This window comes from Cyanistes caeruleus, chromosome 34 (genome assembly GCF_971803275.1).
Source record: "Cyanistes caeruleus chromosome 34, bCyaCae1.hap1.1, whole genome shotgun sequence".
NCBI lineage: Eukaryota > Metazoa > Chordata > Aves > Passeriformes > Paridae > Cyanistes > Cyanistes caeruleus.
In genome coordinates, this window is record NC_141735.1 from 1 (window position 1) to 16,485 (window position 16,485).

At 51.9% G+C, this 16,485-nt stretch overlaps 1 protein-coding gene across 2 annotated transcripts; it reads right to left on the reverse strand.

Annotated features, from left to right (window-relative positions):
* Window positions 1-8,461: 8,461 nt before the first annotated feature.
* On the reverse strand, window positions 8,462-16,113 carry LOC147647665 (uncharacterized). Of its 2 annotated transcripts, none has more exons than XM_086871189.1 (16): window positions 15,504-16,113; window positions 14,980-15,042; window positions 14,858-14,901; window positions 14,597-14,763; window positions 14,447-14,513; window positions 14,251-14,374; window positions 13,272-13,334; window positions 13,150-13,193; window positions 12,889-13,055; window positions 12,726-12,805; window positions 12,530-12,653; window positions 11,550-11,612; window positions 11,428-11,471; window positions 11,293-11,337; window positions 10,247-10,290; window positions 8,462-8,616 (listed from the first exon to the last, which is right to left on the reverse strand). In XM_086871189.1, exons 4-8 carry the CDS (start codon window positions 14,666-14,668, stop codon window positions 13,187-13,189), a joined length of 333 nt encoding a protein of 110 aa, XP_086727315.1. In that variant the 5' UTR covers window positions 14,669-14,763; window positions 14,858-14,901; window positions 14,980-15,042; window positions 15,504-16,113; the 3' UTR covers window positions 8,462-8,616; window positions 10,247-10,290; window positions 11,293-11,337; window positions 11,428-11,471; window positions 11,550-11,612; window positions 12,530-12,653; window positions 12,726-12,805; window positions 12,889-13,055; window positions 13,150-13,186. The 2 variants fall into 2 exon arrangements, with proteins under 2 accessions (XP_086727315.1, XP_086727316.1); XM_086871190.1 differs by lacking the exon at window positions 8,462-8,616 and adding an exon at window positions 9,897-10,078.
* Between the last annotated feature and the right edge of the window lie 372 nt (window positions 16,114-16,485).

A 16,485-nucleotide genomic window follows, 5' to 3' on the forward strand; every position in this document is an offset into this window, starting at 1 on the left:
CCCTAACCCTAACCCTAACCCTAACCCTAACCCTAACCCTAACCCTAACCCTAACCCTAACCCTAACCCTAACCCTAACCCTAACCCTAACCCTAACCCTAACCCTAACCCTAACCCTAACCCTAACCCTAACCCTAACCCTAACCCTAACCCTAACCCTAACCCTAACCCTAACCCTAACCCTAACCCTAACCCTAACCCTAACCCTAACCCTAACCCTAACCCTAACCCTAACCCTAACCCAACCCTAACCCTAACCCTAACCCTAACCCTAACCCTAACCCTAACCCTAACCCTAACCCTAACCCTAACCCTAACCCTAACCCTAACCCTAACCCTAACCCTAACCCTAACCCTAACCCTAACCCTAACCCTAACCCTAACCCTAACCCTAACCCTAACCCTAACCCTAACCCTAACCCTAACCCTAACCCTAACCCTAACCCTAACCCTAACCCTAACCCTAACCCTAACCCTAACCCTAACCCTAACCCTAACCCTAACCTAACCCTAACCCTAACCCTAACCCTAACCCTAACCCTAACCCTAACCCTAACCCTAACCCTAACCCTAACCCTAACCCTAACCCTAACCCTAACCCTAACCCTAACCCTAACCCTAACCCTAACCCTAACCCTAACCCTAACCCTAACCCTAACCCTAACCCTAACCCTAACCCTAACCCTAACCCTAACCCTAACCCTAACCCTAACCCTAACCCTAACCCTAACCCTAACCCTAACCCTAACCCTAACCCTAACCCTAACCCTAACCCTAACCCTAACCTAACCCTAACCCTAACCCTAACCCTAACCCTAACCCTAACCCTAACCCTAACCCTAACCCTAACCCTAACCCTAACCCTAACCCTAACCCTAACCCTAACCCTAACCTAACCCTAACCCTAACCCTAACCCTAACCCTAACCCTAACCCTAACCCTAACCCTAACCCTAACCCTAACCCTAACCCTAACCCTAACCCTAACCCTAACCCTAACCCTAACCCTAACCCTAACCCTAACCCTAACCCTAACCCTAACCCTAACCCTAACCCTAACCCTAACCCTAACCCTAACCCTAACCCTAACCCTAACCCTAACCCTAACCCTAACCCTAACCCTAACCCTAACCCTAACCCTAACCCTAACCCTAACCCTAACCCTAACCCTAACCCTAACCCTACCCCTAACCCTAACCCTAACCCTAACCCTAACCCTAACCCTAACCCTAACCCTAACCCTAACCCTAACCCTAACCCTAACCCTAACCCTAACCCTAACCCTAACCCTAACCCCTAACCCTAACCCTAACCCTAACCCTAACCCTAACCCCTAACCCTAACCCTAACCCTAACCCTAACCCTAACCCTAACCCTAACCCTAACCCTAACCCTAACCCTAACCCTAACCCTAACCCTAACCCTAACCCTAACCCTAACCCTAACCCTAACCCTAACCCTAACCCTAACCCTAACCCTAACCCTAACCCTAACCCTAACCCTAACCCTAACCCTAACCCTAACCCCTAACCCTAACCCTAACCCTAACCCTAACCCTAACCCTAACCCTAACCCTAACCCTAACCCTAACCCTAACCCTAACCCTAACCCTAACCCTAACCCTAACCCTAACCCTAACCCTAACCCTAACCCTAACCCTAACCCTAACCCTAACCCTAACCCTAACCCTAACCCTAACCCTAACCCTAACCCTAACCCTAACCCTAACCCTAACCCTAACCCTAACCCTAACCCTAACCCTAACCCTAACCCTAACCCTAACCCAACCCTAACCCCCTAACCCTAACCCTAACCCTAACCCTAACCCTAACCCTAACCCTAACCCTAACCCTAACCCTAACCCTAACCCAACCCTAACCCTAACCCTAACCCTAACCCTAACCCTAACCCTAACCCTAACCCTAACCCTAACCCTAACCCTAACCCTAACCCTAACCCTAACCCTAACCCTAACCCTAACCCTAACCCTAACCCTAACCCTAACCCTAACCCTAACCTAACCCTAACCCTAACCCTAACCCTAACCCTAACCCTAACCCTAACCCTAACCCTAACCCTAACCCAACCCTAACCCTAACCCTAACCCCTAACCCTAACCCTAACCCTAACCCTAACCCTAACCCTAACCCTAACCCAACCCTAACCCTAACCCTAACCCTAACCCTAACCCTAACCCTAACCCTAACCCTAACCCTAACCCTAACCCTAACCCTAACCCAACCCTAACCCTAACCCTAACCCTAACCCTAACCCTAACCCTAACCCTAACCCTAACCCTAACCCTAACCCTAACCCTAACCCTAACCCTAACCCTAACCCTAACCCTAACCCTAACCCTAACCCTAACCCTAACCCTAACCCAACCCTAACCCTAACCCTAACCCTAACCCTAACCCTAACCCTAACCCTAACCCTAACCCTAACCCTAACCCTAACCCTAACCCTAACCCTAACCCTAACCCTAACCCAAACCCTAACCCAACCCTAACCCTAACCCTAACCCTAACCCTAACCCTAACCCTAACCCTAACCCTAACCCTAACCCTAACCCTAACCCTAACCCTAACCCTAACCCTAACCCTAACCCTAACCCTAACCCTAACCCTAACCCTAACCCTAACCCTAACCCTAACCCTAACCCTAACCCTAACCCTAACCCTAACCCTAACCCTAACCCTAACCCTAACCCTAACCCTAACCCTAACCCTAACCCTAACCCTAACCCTAACCCTAACCCTAACCCTAACCCTAACCCTAACCCTAACCCTAACCCTAACCCTAACCCTAACCCTAACCCTAACCCTAACCCTAACCCTAACCCTAACCCTAACCCTAACCCTAACCCTAACCCTAACCCTAACCCTAACCCTAAAGTGAAACCGAAAGTGAAACTGAAACTGAAAGTGAAACTGAAACTGAAAGTGAAACCGAAACCGAAAGTGAAACCGAAAGTGAAACCGAAAGTGAAACCGAAACTGAAACCGAAAGTGAAACCGGAACCGAAAGTGAAAGTGAAACCGAAAGTGAAACCGAAACCGAAAGTGAAAGTGAAACCGAAAGTGAAACCGAAAGTGAAACTGAAATCTAGAACCTGATCTAGAACCTGATCTAGAACCTGATCTAGAACCTGATCTAGAACCTGATCTAGAACGTGATCTAGAACGTGATCTAGAACGTGATCTAGAACCTGATCTAGAACGTAATCTAGAACCTGATCTAGAACCTGATCTAGAACAGTTACCTAGAACCCTGACCTAGAACCATAACCTGGAACTTGAGCCTGGAACTGCAACCTGGAACTCGAGTCTGGAGCTGTAGCTTTGAATTTCAGATTAAATATGGCGGCTGCTAAGTATTTCCGGCAAAAACATGGCGGCGCCCATCAGTTTCCGGCAAAAACATGGCCGCGCCCTGTATTTCCGGCAAAAACATGGCCGCCCTCATGTATTTCCGGTTTAAAATGGCCGCGCCCTGTATTTCCGGCAAAAACATGGCGGCGCCCATCAATTTCCGGTTCAAAATGGCCGCGCCCTGTATTTCCGGCAAAAACATGGCCGCCCCCATGTATTTCCGGTTTAAAATGGCCGCGCCCTGTATTTCCGGCAAAAACATGGCGGCGCCCATGTATTTCCGGTTTAAAATGGCCGCGCCCTGTATTTCCGGCAAAAACATGGCCGCCCCCATGTATTTCCGGTTTAAAATGGCCGCGCCCTGTATTTCCGGCAAAAACATGGCCGCCCCCATGTATTTCCGGTTTAAAATGGCCGCGCCCTGTATTTCCGGCAAAAACATGGCCGCGCCCTATATTTCCGGTTCAAAATGGCCGCGCCCTATATTTCCGGGGTAAACATGGCCGCGCTCTATATTTCCGGTTCAAAATGGCCGCGCCCATGTGGTTATGCATAATTGTAGTGTCGTGCTTGTGTGTGGCTTTGAAACGGGGCGCCGAGAAGCGCGAGAAAAACGGCACCGAATGCCGCGCTTTCGCGCGGCATTCTATGCCGTTTTTCTCGCGCTTCTCGGCCCCGTTATTCGGGATTTTCGATTTGATTTTTTTCCGGGACAAAATGGCGCCGCGCATGCGCCGTGGGGGCTTCCGGGCGGGTGCCGGGGTGCCGGTGACGCGCTTCCGGTCAAGATGGCGGCGCCCGTGCCGGGGGGTTTACCGGAGCCGCGCGGCCGCGGGAGCGCCCGGCGCCGACCCGGAACGACCCTCCGGCGCGCTGGCGCGCGCCGGAGGGTCGTTTGGTGTCCGCGCGGGGCGGTCCCGCGGCGGGGGGGCGCTTAGGGGGGCGACGGTGATCGGGACTGTTTCCGGGGCTTTCGGGAAGGATTTTTTGGCGTGCCGGGGTCGGCGGGATGTGTGCGGGGTGTCGTGCTTTTGTTACTTTGTCGTTTTGTTGTGTTTCTGGGTTTATTTTATTAAAGATGTGATTGTTTATATTTTTTTACAAAATGGCGGCCGTCTGATGTCATCGGGGCGGAGCGCCTTGACGGGCAGGCGGGGGGGCGGTGCCGGGGGGCGGGGCGGCGTGACGGACGGCTCGGGGGCGGTACCGGTGGGCGGGGCGGGGAGGAGGGCAGTTCCGGGCGGTTGCCGGGGTGCCGGTGACGCACTTCCGGTCAAGATGGCGGCGCCCGTGCCGGGGGGTTTACCGGCCCCGCCCGGCCGCGGGAGCGCCCCGCGCCGACCCGGAACGACCCGCCGGCGCGCTGGCGCGCGCCGGAGAGGCGTTCCGGGCCGGCTCGGGGCGTTCCCGCGGCTGCGCGGCGCTTGGGGGGGGGCGAACGTGATCGCGACTTTTTCTGCGGCTTCGGGACCGATTTTTTGCCGTGGCGCGGTCGGCGGGGTGTGTGCGGGGTGGGGTGGTTGTCTTATCGTGTCGTTTTGTCGTGTTTTTGTATGTATTTTATTAAAAATATGAATGTTGATATTTTTTTACAAAATGGCGGCCGTGTGATGTCATCGGGGCGGAGCGTCTTGACGGACAGCTGCGGGGCGGTGTCGAGGGGCGGGGCGGCGTGACGGGCGGCTCGGGGGCGGTGCCGGGGGGCGGGGAGGCGTGACGGGCGACTCGGGGGCGGTGCCGGGGGGCGGGGCTCGGTGACTGACACGCGCGGGGCGGTCCCGAGGGGCGGGGCCGCGTGACGGACGGCGCGGGGGTGGTGCTGGGGGCGGGGTCCCGGGGCGGGGCTGCGTGATGGACGGTGTGGAGGCGGTTCCGGGGGGCGGTGCCGGGGGTGGGGCGGCGAGATCGACGGTTCTGGGGCGGTCTCGAGGGGCGGAGCGGCGCCGGGGGGTGGTGTGACGTGATGGGCAGCTCGGGGGGTGTGCTGGGGTTGAGGGGTGGTGTTTTGGTGGGTGTTGTGTTGATTGGGGGGGGCTCTCGTTGTTGCTGGTGTGTTGGGAGTGGGGGTGCTGGGGTGGGGGGCTGTGTTTGGGGCTGGGGTGTGCTTCAGGGGTGGGGGTATGGGATGGAGGGGTGTGTATAGGGGTGGGTGGGTGCTAGGAGATGGGGGGGTGCATAGGGGGGTGGGTGCTTGGGGCTGGGTGGGTGCTTGGGGATTGGGTGGGTGTGTAGTAGGGGTGGGTGCTTGGGGGGTGCATAAGGGGGTGGGTGCAGGGCTTGGGTCAGTGCTAGGGGAGGGGCAGTGGTGTCTCAGGAGTGAGTGTGGGTGGGATAGGGACTAGGTATGGTGTAGGTGGGAGGGGGTGGGGCCCCCCTATATAGTATATATACTATAAAGAAAAAGAATAAAAATAATAAGTCTGGTGCAGCAGTAGAAGGTTTCGTGCTCCCGGGGAGTAAGTGGTATGTACTTTATAATTTTTATTTAAGTTGTTTTTTTACTCCCCGGGAGCACGAAAGGTTCTACTGCTGCTTTTTCTAAGTTTAAAGTTTAAGCTAGAAAGCAAAACAAGAAGTTAGAGAGAAGAGAAATGAGTTAAAGTTTGAGGAAAAGAGAAGAGAAATGAGTTAAAGTTTGAGGAAAAGAAAATAGAGAGAGTGAAGAGAAACAGAGTCCGAGAGAAAAGGGAAACAGAGGGGGAACAAAAAGAAACTAAGTCCAAGTCCGAGTCCAAGTCCGAGAGAAAAGGGAAACAGAGGGGGAACAAAAAGAAACTAAGTCCAAGTCCGAGTCCGAGTGAAAAGGGAAACAGAGGGGGAACAGAAAGAAACTAAGTCCAAGTCAGAGAGAAAAGGGAAACAGAGGGGGAGCAAAAAGAAACTAAGTCCAAGTCAAAGTCACAGAGAAAAGGGAAACAGAGGGGGAACAGAAAGAAACTAAGTCCAAGTCAGAGAGAAAAGGGAAACAGAGGGGGAGCAAAAAGAAACTAAGTCCAAGTCAAAGTCACAGAGAAAAGGGAAACAGAGTCAAAGTGAAAAGAAAGAGAGGGGCAGTGGAGAGAAACCAACTCTACTTCCTTTCCATCTAACTCAGAGGCAGAGAGAAAGGAAACGGAGACAATTCCTGTTCACTGTAACTCGGAGTTACGGTGGAAAGGAATCGAGTCCATTTGCTTTCTGTCTAACTCGGAGCTAGAGGGAAAGGAAACAGAGATGGAGTGAGAAGAAACAGAGGGAGAGTGGAGAGAAACCCACTCTATTTCTTTTCTGTCTAACTCAGAGGCAGAGAGAAAGGAAACAGAGACAATCCCTGTTCACTGTAACTCAGAGTTACGGTGGAAAGGAATCGAGTCCATTTGCTTTCTGTCTAACTCAGAGCTAGAGGGAAAGGAAACAGAGATGGAGTGAAAAGAAACAGAGAAATAGAGAGAGCAACAGTGACACAGACTTAGAGAAAGTTAGAAAGAGATTGAAAAGCAAGAAATAGAATGAAAAACATGACTACACCACAACAAAACCACAAGAGCCGGGGGGGGAGTGGGGGGAGGGGGGCAGGAGGATGATCTTTATTAGGGTTTATTCACCTTTATTGAATGAATTTATTTACACTACAGCAAAACACAGATAAACTGGAGACAAATGCATTATAATACAATCCATGTACACACTGAAAAATTCCTAATTGACATACAGAGCAACACAGAGAAACAGCAGCAAATGCAAATACAGAATAATAATACAAGCCAAATACATATTAACAGAATATCACTATTTCAACATTTCTGGAAAGGTCAATACATGCTGTTTCATTATTACTGCTATGCCAAACCACAAGGAGCACACAGAACGCACAGTACTCATTCACCACAGAAGCCGGCTTCAGCTCGCACACATACTCACCGTCACTCTCCTCTCCACCGCCCCGTTGTAAGCCTGCTGTCAGTGGTCCTCGGGAACGTGGCTCCCGGGAGCCTGAAAATCAGCCTGCCTAACGAAAACCTCGGTCCGGGGCCGGTCCGTGCCCAAACTTTGGCGATGACTGTCGCCTCGCAGACCGGCCGGGACCGAGGAAAAAAAACCCCAGCTGGGAGGGAAAAAAAAAAACCCCCCCCAGCTGGGGATTTTTTATTCTAAATTTAAAAGTGAATTGCAAGTCCTGAAAAGCAAAAGCCATACATACGAGGTTAGAACCACTCGACACACACACGAACACACACCCCCCTCCTACCCCACGGGAACTCGGTTCCCGGGGGGGCCTCAAAAGCAGCCTGCCTAACGAAAACCTCGGTCCGGAGCCGGTCCGTGCCCAAACTTTGGCGATGACTGTCGCCTCGCAGACCGGCCGGGACCGAGGAAAAAAAACCCCAGCTGGGAGGGAAAAAAAAAAAACCCCCCCAGCTGGGGATTTTTTATTCTAAATTTAAAAGTGAATTGCAAGTCCTGAAAAGCAAAAGCCATACATACGAGGTTAGAACCACTCGACACACACACGAACACACACCCCCCTCCTACCCCACGGGAACTCGGTTCCCGGGGGGGCCTCAAAAGCAGCCTGCCTAACGAAAACCTCGGTCCGGGGCCGGTCCGTGCCCAAACTTTGGCGATGACTGTCGCCTCGCAGACCGGCCGGGACCGAGGAAAAAAAACCCCAGCTGGGAGGGAAAATAAAAAAACCCCCCCAGCTGGGGATTTTTTATTCTAAATTTAAAAGTGAATTGCAAGTCCTGAAAAGCAAAAGCCATACACACGAGGTTAGAACCACTCGACACACACACGAACACACACCCTCCTCCTACCCCACGGGAACTCGGTTCCCGGGGGGGCCTGAAAAGCAGCCTGCCTAACGAAAACCTCGGTCCGGGGCCGGTCCGTGCCCAAACTTTGGCGATGACTGTCGCCTCGCAGACCGGCCGGGACCGAGGAAAAAAAACCCCAGCTGGGAGGGAAAAAAAAAAACCCCCCCAGCTGGGGATTTTTTATTCTAAATTTAAAAGTGAATTGTAAGTCCTGAAAAGCAAAAGCCATACATACGAGGTTAGAACCACTCGACACACATGCACACAAGCAGACCCAGACCCACCGACTCTCACAGACAGACACACTCTGACATGCAGCAGGAGACTAACTCGCACAGTGACCGCAACCCTTATTTGAAACACTCTGCTGAACAAAATGCCCTGAGATATCTTCTCACTGCTGCTTCTCAACATCAAACGGTAGATCCTCAGAAAATAGGCATCAGAGACCTGCAAGACAACACAAGGTGATCAGTGAGGAATTCTATGGGAGCTATGACTCAGCCACCCTCTAGGCCCACATATTTTCTACACAAAAACCTCATAGAAAAGAGGAACTGTAACCTTTTATAATTGTTCCACCTAACTCTAACTATGTGCCAGGGCAGGGCAGCTCCAAACCAATGCAGTTAGGTTACAGAGGCAGGCACAATGCAGTTAAAGTTAAGTTAGGTTACAGAGGCAGGCACAATGCAGTTAAAGTTAAGTTAGGTTACAGAGGCAGGCACAATGCAGTTAAAGTTAAGTTAGGTTACAGAGGCAGGCACAATGCAGTTAAAGTTAAGTTAAGTTAAGTTACAGAGGCAGGCACAATGCAGTTAAAGTTAAGTTAAGTTAGGTTACAGAGGCAGGCACAATGCAGTTAAAGTTAGGTTACAGAGGCAGGCACAATGCAGTTAAGTTAGGTTACAGAGGCAGGCACAATGCAGTTAAGTTAGGTTACAGAGGCAGGCACAATGCAGTTAAGTTAGGTTACAGAGGCAGGCACAATGCAGTTAAGTTAGGTTACAGAGGCAGGCACAATGCAGTTAAGTTAGGTTACAGAGGCAGGCACAATGCAGTTAAGTTAGGTTACAGAGGCAGGCACAATGCAGTTAAGTTAGGTTACAGAGGCAGGCACAATGCAGTTAAGTTAGGTTACAGAGGCAGGCACAATGCAGTTAAGTTAGGTTACAGAGGCAGGCACAATGCAGTTAAGTTAGGTTACAGAGGCAGGCACAATGCAGTTAAGTTAGGTTACAGAGGCAGGCACAATGCAGTTAAGTTAGATTACAGAGGCAGGCACAATGCAGTTAAGTTAGGTTACAGAGGCAGGCACAATGCAGTTAAGTTAGGTTACAGAGGCAGGCACAATGCAGTTAAGTTAGGTTACAGAGGCAGGCACAATGCAGTTAAAGTTAAGTTAAGTTACAGAGGCAGGCACAATGCAGTTAAAGTTAAGTTAAGTTACAGAGGCAGGCACAATGCAGTTAAAGTTAAGTTAGGTTACAGAGGCAGGCACAATGCAGTTAAAGTTAAGTTAGGTTACAGAGGCAGGCACAATGCAGTTAAAGTTAAGTTAGGTTACAGAAGCAGGCACAATGCAGTTAAAGTTAAGTTAGGTTACAGAGGCAGGCACAATGCAGTTAAGCTAAGTTACAGAGGCAGGCACAATGCAGTTAAGCTAAGTTACAGAGGCAGGCACAATGCAGTTAAGCTAAGTTACAGAGGCAGGCACAATGCAGTTAAGCTAAGTTACAGAGGCAGGCACAATGCAGTTAGTTTTACAGACGCAGGCACAATGCAGTTAGTTTTACAGACGCAGGCACGGTACAAGGCAGTCACAGGCGATGTCTGCCAGGTGAACGTGGCGATAGCTGCAGATGCGAAGGCCGGTTCCTCGGACGAAAAAATCCACGACGACGTCGAGAGGCTGAGATGGCCGATGACGTGAAACGCGAGAGAACGAGAAGATGGATTGGAACTGCCCTGCCCGGCAAAAGCTCTGGGGAGCTTGCAAAGAAACCCTCTCCCTTGGCTTCAGAGGGGCCCATCCCACTACAGCCCTGTCCTCTAACTTAACTTCAAAATGCCAACTCACCTGCTCATCTCTGCTCCTTGCCGTGCTCGGGGCAACGCCGAATCCTGCAAAGACAGAAAAGAAAAAAGCACTGAGTTACTGTCACAATGCACAAGGTGGAATTCCCAATGTGGTTCCTTTATTCCATCTTGGACTACAAAAGCTTGTCAGCCAACCAGGGACTGAAACAGAAGAAAAACCACTCAGTCCCACCTCACGTACCGAAAGATCCCCTGTAAAGTTCTGAAGACAGAGCCCTCAAATGAGTGTGGGGTGCTTTGCCCTGAGGCATGTGCTGTTTTTAAAAAATTCGTGTCACCTCCCTTGCTTTCTAGACACTGCTCACCAGCGTGGCAGGCTAGGGGCGGCTGAGGTGAAACGTCTTTCCCCTGATAATGACTGCACAATAAACCTGCAACCCCTTCTGTCTCTCAGAATCCTGTCCGTGACACCGATTCGTGTCAGGATCCACAAGGTGGGATTTCTGATGTGGTTCTTTCCTTCTATCTTAGAGAACTAAAGATTAGCAGCAAACCAGGGACTTCAAACAGAAAAACCTCTCAGTCCCACTTCTCATACTCAAAGATCCCCTGTAAAGTTCTGAAGACAGAGCCCTCAAATGAGTGTGGGGTGCTTTGCCCTGAGGCATGTGCTGTTTTTAAGAAATTCGAGTCACCTCCCTTGCTTTCTAGACACTGCTCACCGGCGTGGCAGGCTAGGGGCGGCTGAGGCGAAACGTCTTTCCCCTGATAATGACTGCACAATAAACCTGCAACCCCTTCTGTCTCTCAGAATCCTGTCCGTGACACCGATTCGTGTCAGGATCCACAAGGTGGGATTTGTGATGTGGTTCTTTCATTCTATCTTCAAGAACTAAAGACTAGCAGCAAACCAGGGACTTAAACACCAAGACACACAGAGAGCATGCACCCACCTGTCCTCCAGTATGTGTCAGGATCTGCAAGGTGGGATCTGTGATGTGGTTCTTTCATTCTATCTTAGAGAACTAAAGACTAGCAGCAAACCAGGGACTTAAACACCAAAACACACACAGAGCTTGCACCCACCTGTCCTCCAGCATCCTGGGCGGGGATATCTTGCAAGTACACCACCTAAAATAAAAAAAACCAAAGGATTAAAGTTATAGCAGAAACTGCGACCCCAGCAAGTTCAGCTGCTTCTCTCCACCAACCGAGGCTCACCTTTCACCTGCTTCGCCTTCCCCGCTGCTTTCCAGCTTTACCTCCTAGAAATAAATACAAAGAGAAGAGCTGTAACACAGTGACCGGTTAGAGCCCCGCTGCAAAGTAAAACCGTGTCCGACCTTCTCAGGGGGACCCCCTCATCTGGGATGCAGCGCTCTGCCATGAGGTCAATCCGTCTGCATCTGAAAGAAAGTTAGGAAAAAAGTCAAAGTGCTGCAGGGTAACTTCACAGCTCCAGACACCTGCTGCCAACATAAGAATACCACATAGACTCCAACTACAGCCCGTATTACAAATCTCCAATTACAAGTGCCCGGGACTCGTCCTTAAACACCTACAACCGGGCTGGGCGGCAGGGCAGAGCAGCTCCGGACCAAATACCCCCAGACACCCGTGACACGTGAGACGAGGGGACGTGACAGGGAGAGAAAACTCTCTGAGACAAGAAAGTCCTCACGAGGACCGAGAGAATGCTGAACGAGATGACCGAGGAGGGACCCCAGGCGAGCCTGCCGGGCTCGGATGGCCCTGGAGGAAAAAGATGCTAACGGAACAACTATTTTCCAAGAACCGCAGAGACGGATGCCCGAGAATCCTGTGGCTGGAAGCCTCTGCCTGCCTTTGAATCGGCACAAGTCCTTATCCACTGTAAAGAAACACTGCTGCATATAGCTGTTGACACAGCTGAGAACGAGACCTAAGAAAACATCCGATCGCATGCTTCTAAAGACAGATGCGATTCTGACGCCTGTCCGACCTCCCGCATCGAAGCTTCGCCGGCGCCGGGCCGAGGAACGCAAAGATGGGAGATGAACGGAAGGACCCCGGGGTTTCTCATAAGCCCCTGGGAGGGCTAAGACAATAGAGATGTTACACAAGATGCACATAAGTCACAGAAGGCATGAGAGACAAGTGACAACACACCCTGGGACTGCTCTGCCCTGTTCGCCTCAGCATTGCGAACCAAAGTGAGGCTTTCCCTCACTGGGGCCTATGGGGTCATTTCCAGAACCTCCCCATCCCCAAAGCTCACTCAAAAACCCAAACCGATCTGAGTCCCGACCCACCGCCCTGCTTTGATCCCCTCTGCGGGCTCCACTTATCTCTCAGAGGGCTGAAGATGTGAGTCACGGCGAGAGGCCGGTCGGGAGCCAAACAAAGCCACCTCGCTGTCTGGGAAGTTCTTCTCTCACCAGGCTGTTGTCTCAGACAAGTATCATCACCTATGATAAAGAAAACCAAATATAAGTGCACAATCTTAGTGGCATATTCACCAAAACCCGACTCCTACTCACCGTCTCTTAGGAACTCCCGGGTCCTCCGGCCACACGCTTCGGCCACGCTCCGAGGCGGATGCCGTCGTCGCAGGGTACGCCTAGGATAAATGGAGAGGAGGTGATGTAGCGTCACTGAAAGTTGAGTGCGCCCTCGCCTCTCCTTCCAACTCCCCCGACTTGCCGTGACTCCTCGGCCACGCCTAAAGGGTACCAGGACCGCACTGACACGTGGACGAGGTCGAGGCTTTGTCATGGACTCCGGTAATATTTGCTGGGGCTCACCAGAGGAGCAAACCGGGTCTCTTGGCAGGTCAGTGAGGGGGCCTCAGCACAGCATCAGGAGGCAGCCTAAAACACACCAACAAGCAGGGATGCTTGGAGTTGCACCAGAAACTGAGACCCCAGCAAGAACAACTGCTTCTCTCCACCAACCGAGGCTCACCTTCCACCTGCTTCACCTTCCCCGCTGCTTTCCAGCTTTACTTCCTAGAAATAAATACAAAGAGAAGAGCTGTAACACAGTGACTGGTTCCAGCCCCGCTGCAAAGTAAAACCGTGACCGACCTTCTCAGGGGGACCCCCTCATCTGGGATGCAGCACTCTGCCATGAGGTCAATCCGTCTGCATCTGAAAGAAAGTTAGGAAAAAAGTCAAAGTGCTGCAGGGTAACTTCACAGCTCCAGACACCTGCTGCCAACATAAGAATACCACCTAGACTCCAACTACAGCCCGTATTACAAATCTCCAATTACAAGTGCCCGGGACTCGTCCTTAAACACCTACAACCGGGCTGGGCGGCAGGGCAGAGCAGCTCCGGACCAAATACCCCCAGACACCCGTGACACGTGAGACGAGGAGACGTGACAGGGAGAGAAAACTCTCTGAGACAAGAAAGTCCTCACGAGGACCGAGAGAATGCTGAACGAGATGACCGAGGAGGGACCCCAGGCGAGCCTGCCGGGCTCGGATGGCCCTGGAGGAAAAAGATGCTAACGGAACAACTATTTTCCAAGAACCGCAGAGACGGATGCCCGAGAATCCTGTGGCTGGAAGCCTCTGCCTGCCTTTGAATCGGCACAAGTCCTTATCCACTGTAAAGAAACACTGCTGCATATAGCTGTTGACACAGCTGAGAACGAGACCTAAGAAAACATCCGATCGCATGCTTCTAAAGACAGATGCGATTCTGACGCCTGTCCGACCTCCCGCATCGAAGCTTCGCCGGCGCCGGGCCGAGGAACGCAAAGATGGGAGATGAACGGAAGGACCTGGGGTTTCTCATAAGCTCCTGGGAGGGCTAAAGGAAGAGACACGTTACACGAGATGCACAGAAGACAAAGAAGGCATGAGAGACAAGTGACAACACACCCTGGGACTGCTCTGCCCTGTTCGCCTCAGCATTGCGAACCAAAGTGAGGCTTTCCCTCACTGGGGCCTATGGGGCCATTTCCAGAACCTCCCCATCCCCAAAGCTCACTCAAAAACCCAAACCGATCTGAGTCCCGACCCACCGCCCTGCTTTGATCCCCTCTGCGGGCTCCACTTATCTCTCAGAGGGCTGAAGATGTGAGTCACGGCGAGAGGCCGGTCGGGAGCCAAACAAAGCCACCTCGCTGTCTGGGAAGTTCTTCTCTCACCAGGCTGTTGTCTCAGACAAGTATCATCACCTATGATAAAGAAAACCAAATATAAGTGCACAATCTTAGTGGCATATTCACCAAAACCCGACTCCTACTCACCGTCTCTTAGGAACTCCCGGGTCCTCCGGCCACGCTCCGAGGCGGATGCCGTCGTCGCAGAGTACGCCTAGGATAAACGGAGAGGAGGCGATGTAGCGTCACTGAAAGTTGAGTGCGCCCTCGCCTCTCCTTCCAACTCCCCCGACTTGCCGTGACTCCTCGGCCACGCCTAAAGGGTACCAGGACCGCACCGACACGTGGACGAGGTCGAGGCTTCGTCATGGACTCCGGTAATATTTGCTGGGGCTCACCAGAGGAGCAAACCGGGTCTCTTGGCAGGTCAGTGAGGGGGCCTCAGCACAGCATCAGGAGGCAGCCTAAAACACACCAACAAGCAGGGATGCTTGGAGTTGCACCAGAAACTGAGACCCCAGCAAGAACAACTGCTTCTCTCCACCAACCGAGGCTCACCTTCCACCTGCTTCGCCTTCCCCGCTGCTTTCCAGCTTTACCTCCTAGAAATAAATACAAAGAGAAGAGCTGTAACACAGTGACCGGTTAGAGCCCCGCTGCAAAGTAAAACCGTGACCGACCTTCTCAGGGGGACCCCCTCATCTGGGATGCAGCGCTCTGCCACGAGGTCAATCCGTCTGCATCTGAAAGAAAGTTAGGAAAAAAGTCAAAGTGCTGCAGGGTAACTTCACAGCTCCAGACACCTGCTGCCAACATAAGAATACCACCTAGACTCCAACTACAGCCCGTATTACAAATCTCCAATTACAAGTGCCCGGGACTCGTCCTTAAACACCTACAACCGGGCTGGGCGGCAGGGCAGAGCAGCTCCGGACCAAATACCCCCAGACACCCGTGACACGTGAGACGAGGAGACGTGACAGGGAGAGAAAACTCTCTGAGACAAGAAAGTCCTCACGAGGACCGAGAGAATGCTGAACGAGATGACCGAGGAGGGACCCCAGGCGAGCCTGCCGGGCTCGGATGGCCCTGGAGGAAAAAGATGCTAACGGAACAACTATTTTCCAAGAACCGCAGAGACGGATGCCCGAGAATCCTGTGGCTGGAAGCCTCTGCCTGCCTTTGAATCGGCACAAGTCCTTACCCCCTGTAAAGAAGCACTGCTGCATATAGCTGTTGACACAGCTGAGAACGAGACCTAAGAAAACATCCGATCGCATGCTTCTAAAGACAGATGCGATTCTGACGCCTGTCCGACCTCCCGCATAGAAGCTTCGCCGGTGCCGGGCCGAGGAACGCAAAGATGGGAGATGAACGGAAGGACCTGGGGTTTCTTATAAGCTCCTGGGAGGGCTAAGACAAGAGATATGTTACATGAGATGTACAGAAGATACAGAAAGCACAAGAGACAAGTGACAACACACCCTGGGACTGCTCTGCCCTGCCTGCCTCAGCACTGTTAGCTAAAGTGAGCCTTTCCACCACTGTGGCCCCAGAGGCCATTTCTCAAACCTTCCCCCCCGCATAGCTTACTCAAAACCCCTAACCGGTGTGAATCCTGCCCCACCACCCTGTTTTTATCCCCTCTGTGACCACAGCCCTCGTCTTATCTCTCTGAAGAGAATCTGTGCGAGGGGACGATCCGCTGCTAAGGAAAGCTGCCGCGGGGGCGGTTCCCTTTTGTGTTACGATGAATCTGCTGAGAGAATCTGAAGTATCGCACTTGATGTGACCTAGAACTTCTGGAAATTCTCCTAAAAAAAAAAAAAAGCCAAGAAGAAGAGTCATTTTAAAAGCATCTTATTGCCCCTGGACCCCCAACACAAAACCATGAACTTAAATACTCCCTGTATTCAATATTGTTTTCTTTGAGGTGTTTTCAAAACTTCTGCTGCTTCAAATGCCCAAAAAGATGCCTGCTCTTAGCAGGCTGAAACAAATTGAAAGAGCCTCTTCACTGAAATGAGAGAGGAGCTCTTTACCACTGCTGATTCCCCTGGAAGGAATAATGCCCCTTAGCACAGCCTGGGGTTAATATACCCCTAATTGGGCCCTCCTCTTTTTCCCACGATGCCTGGGAAAGGGGAGGCGGCAAATCCCACCGGGTATAAAGGCCCTCAGAGGGA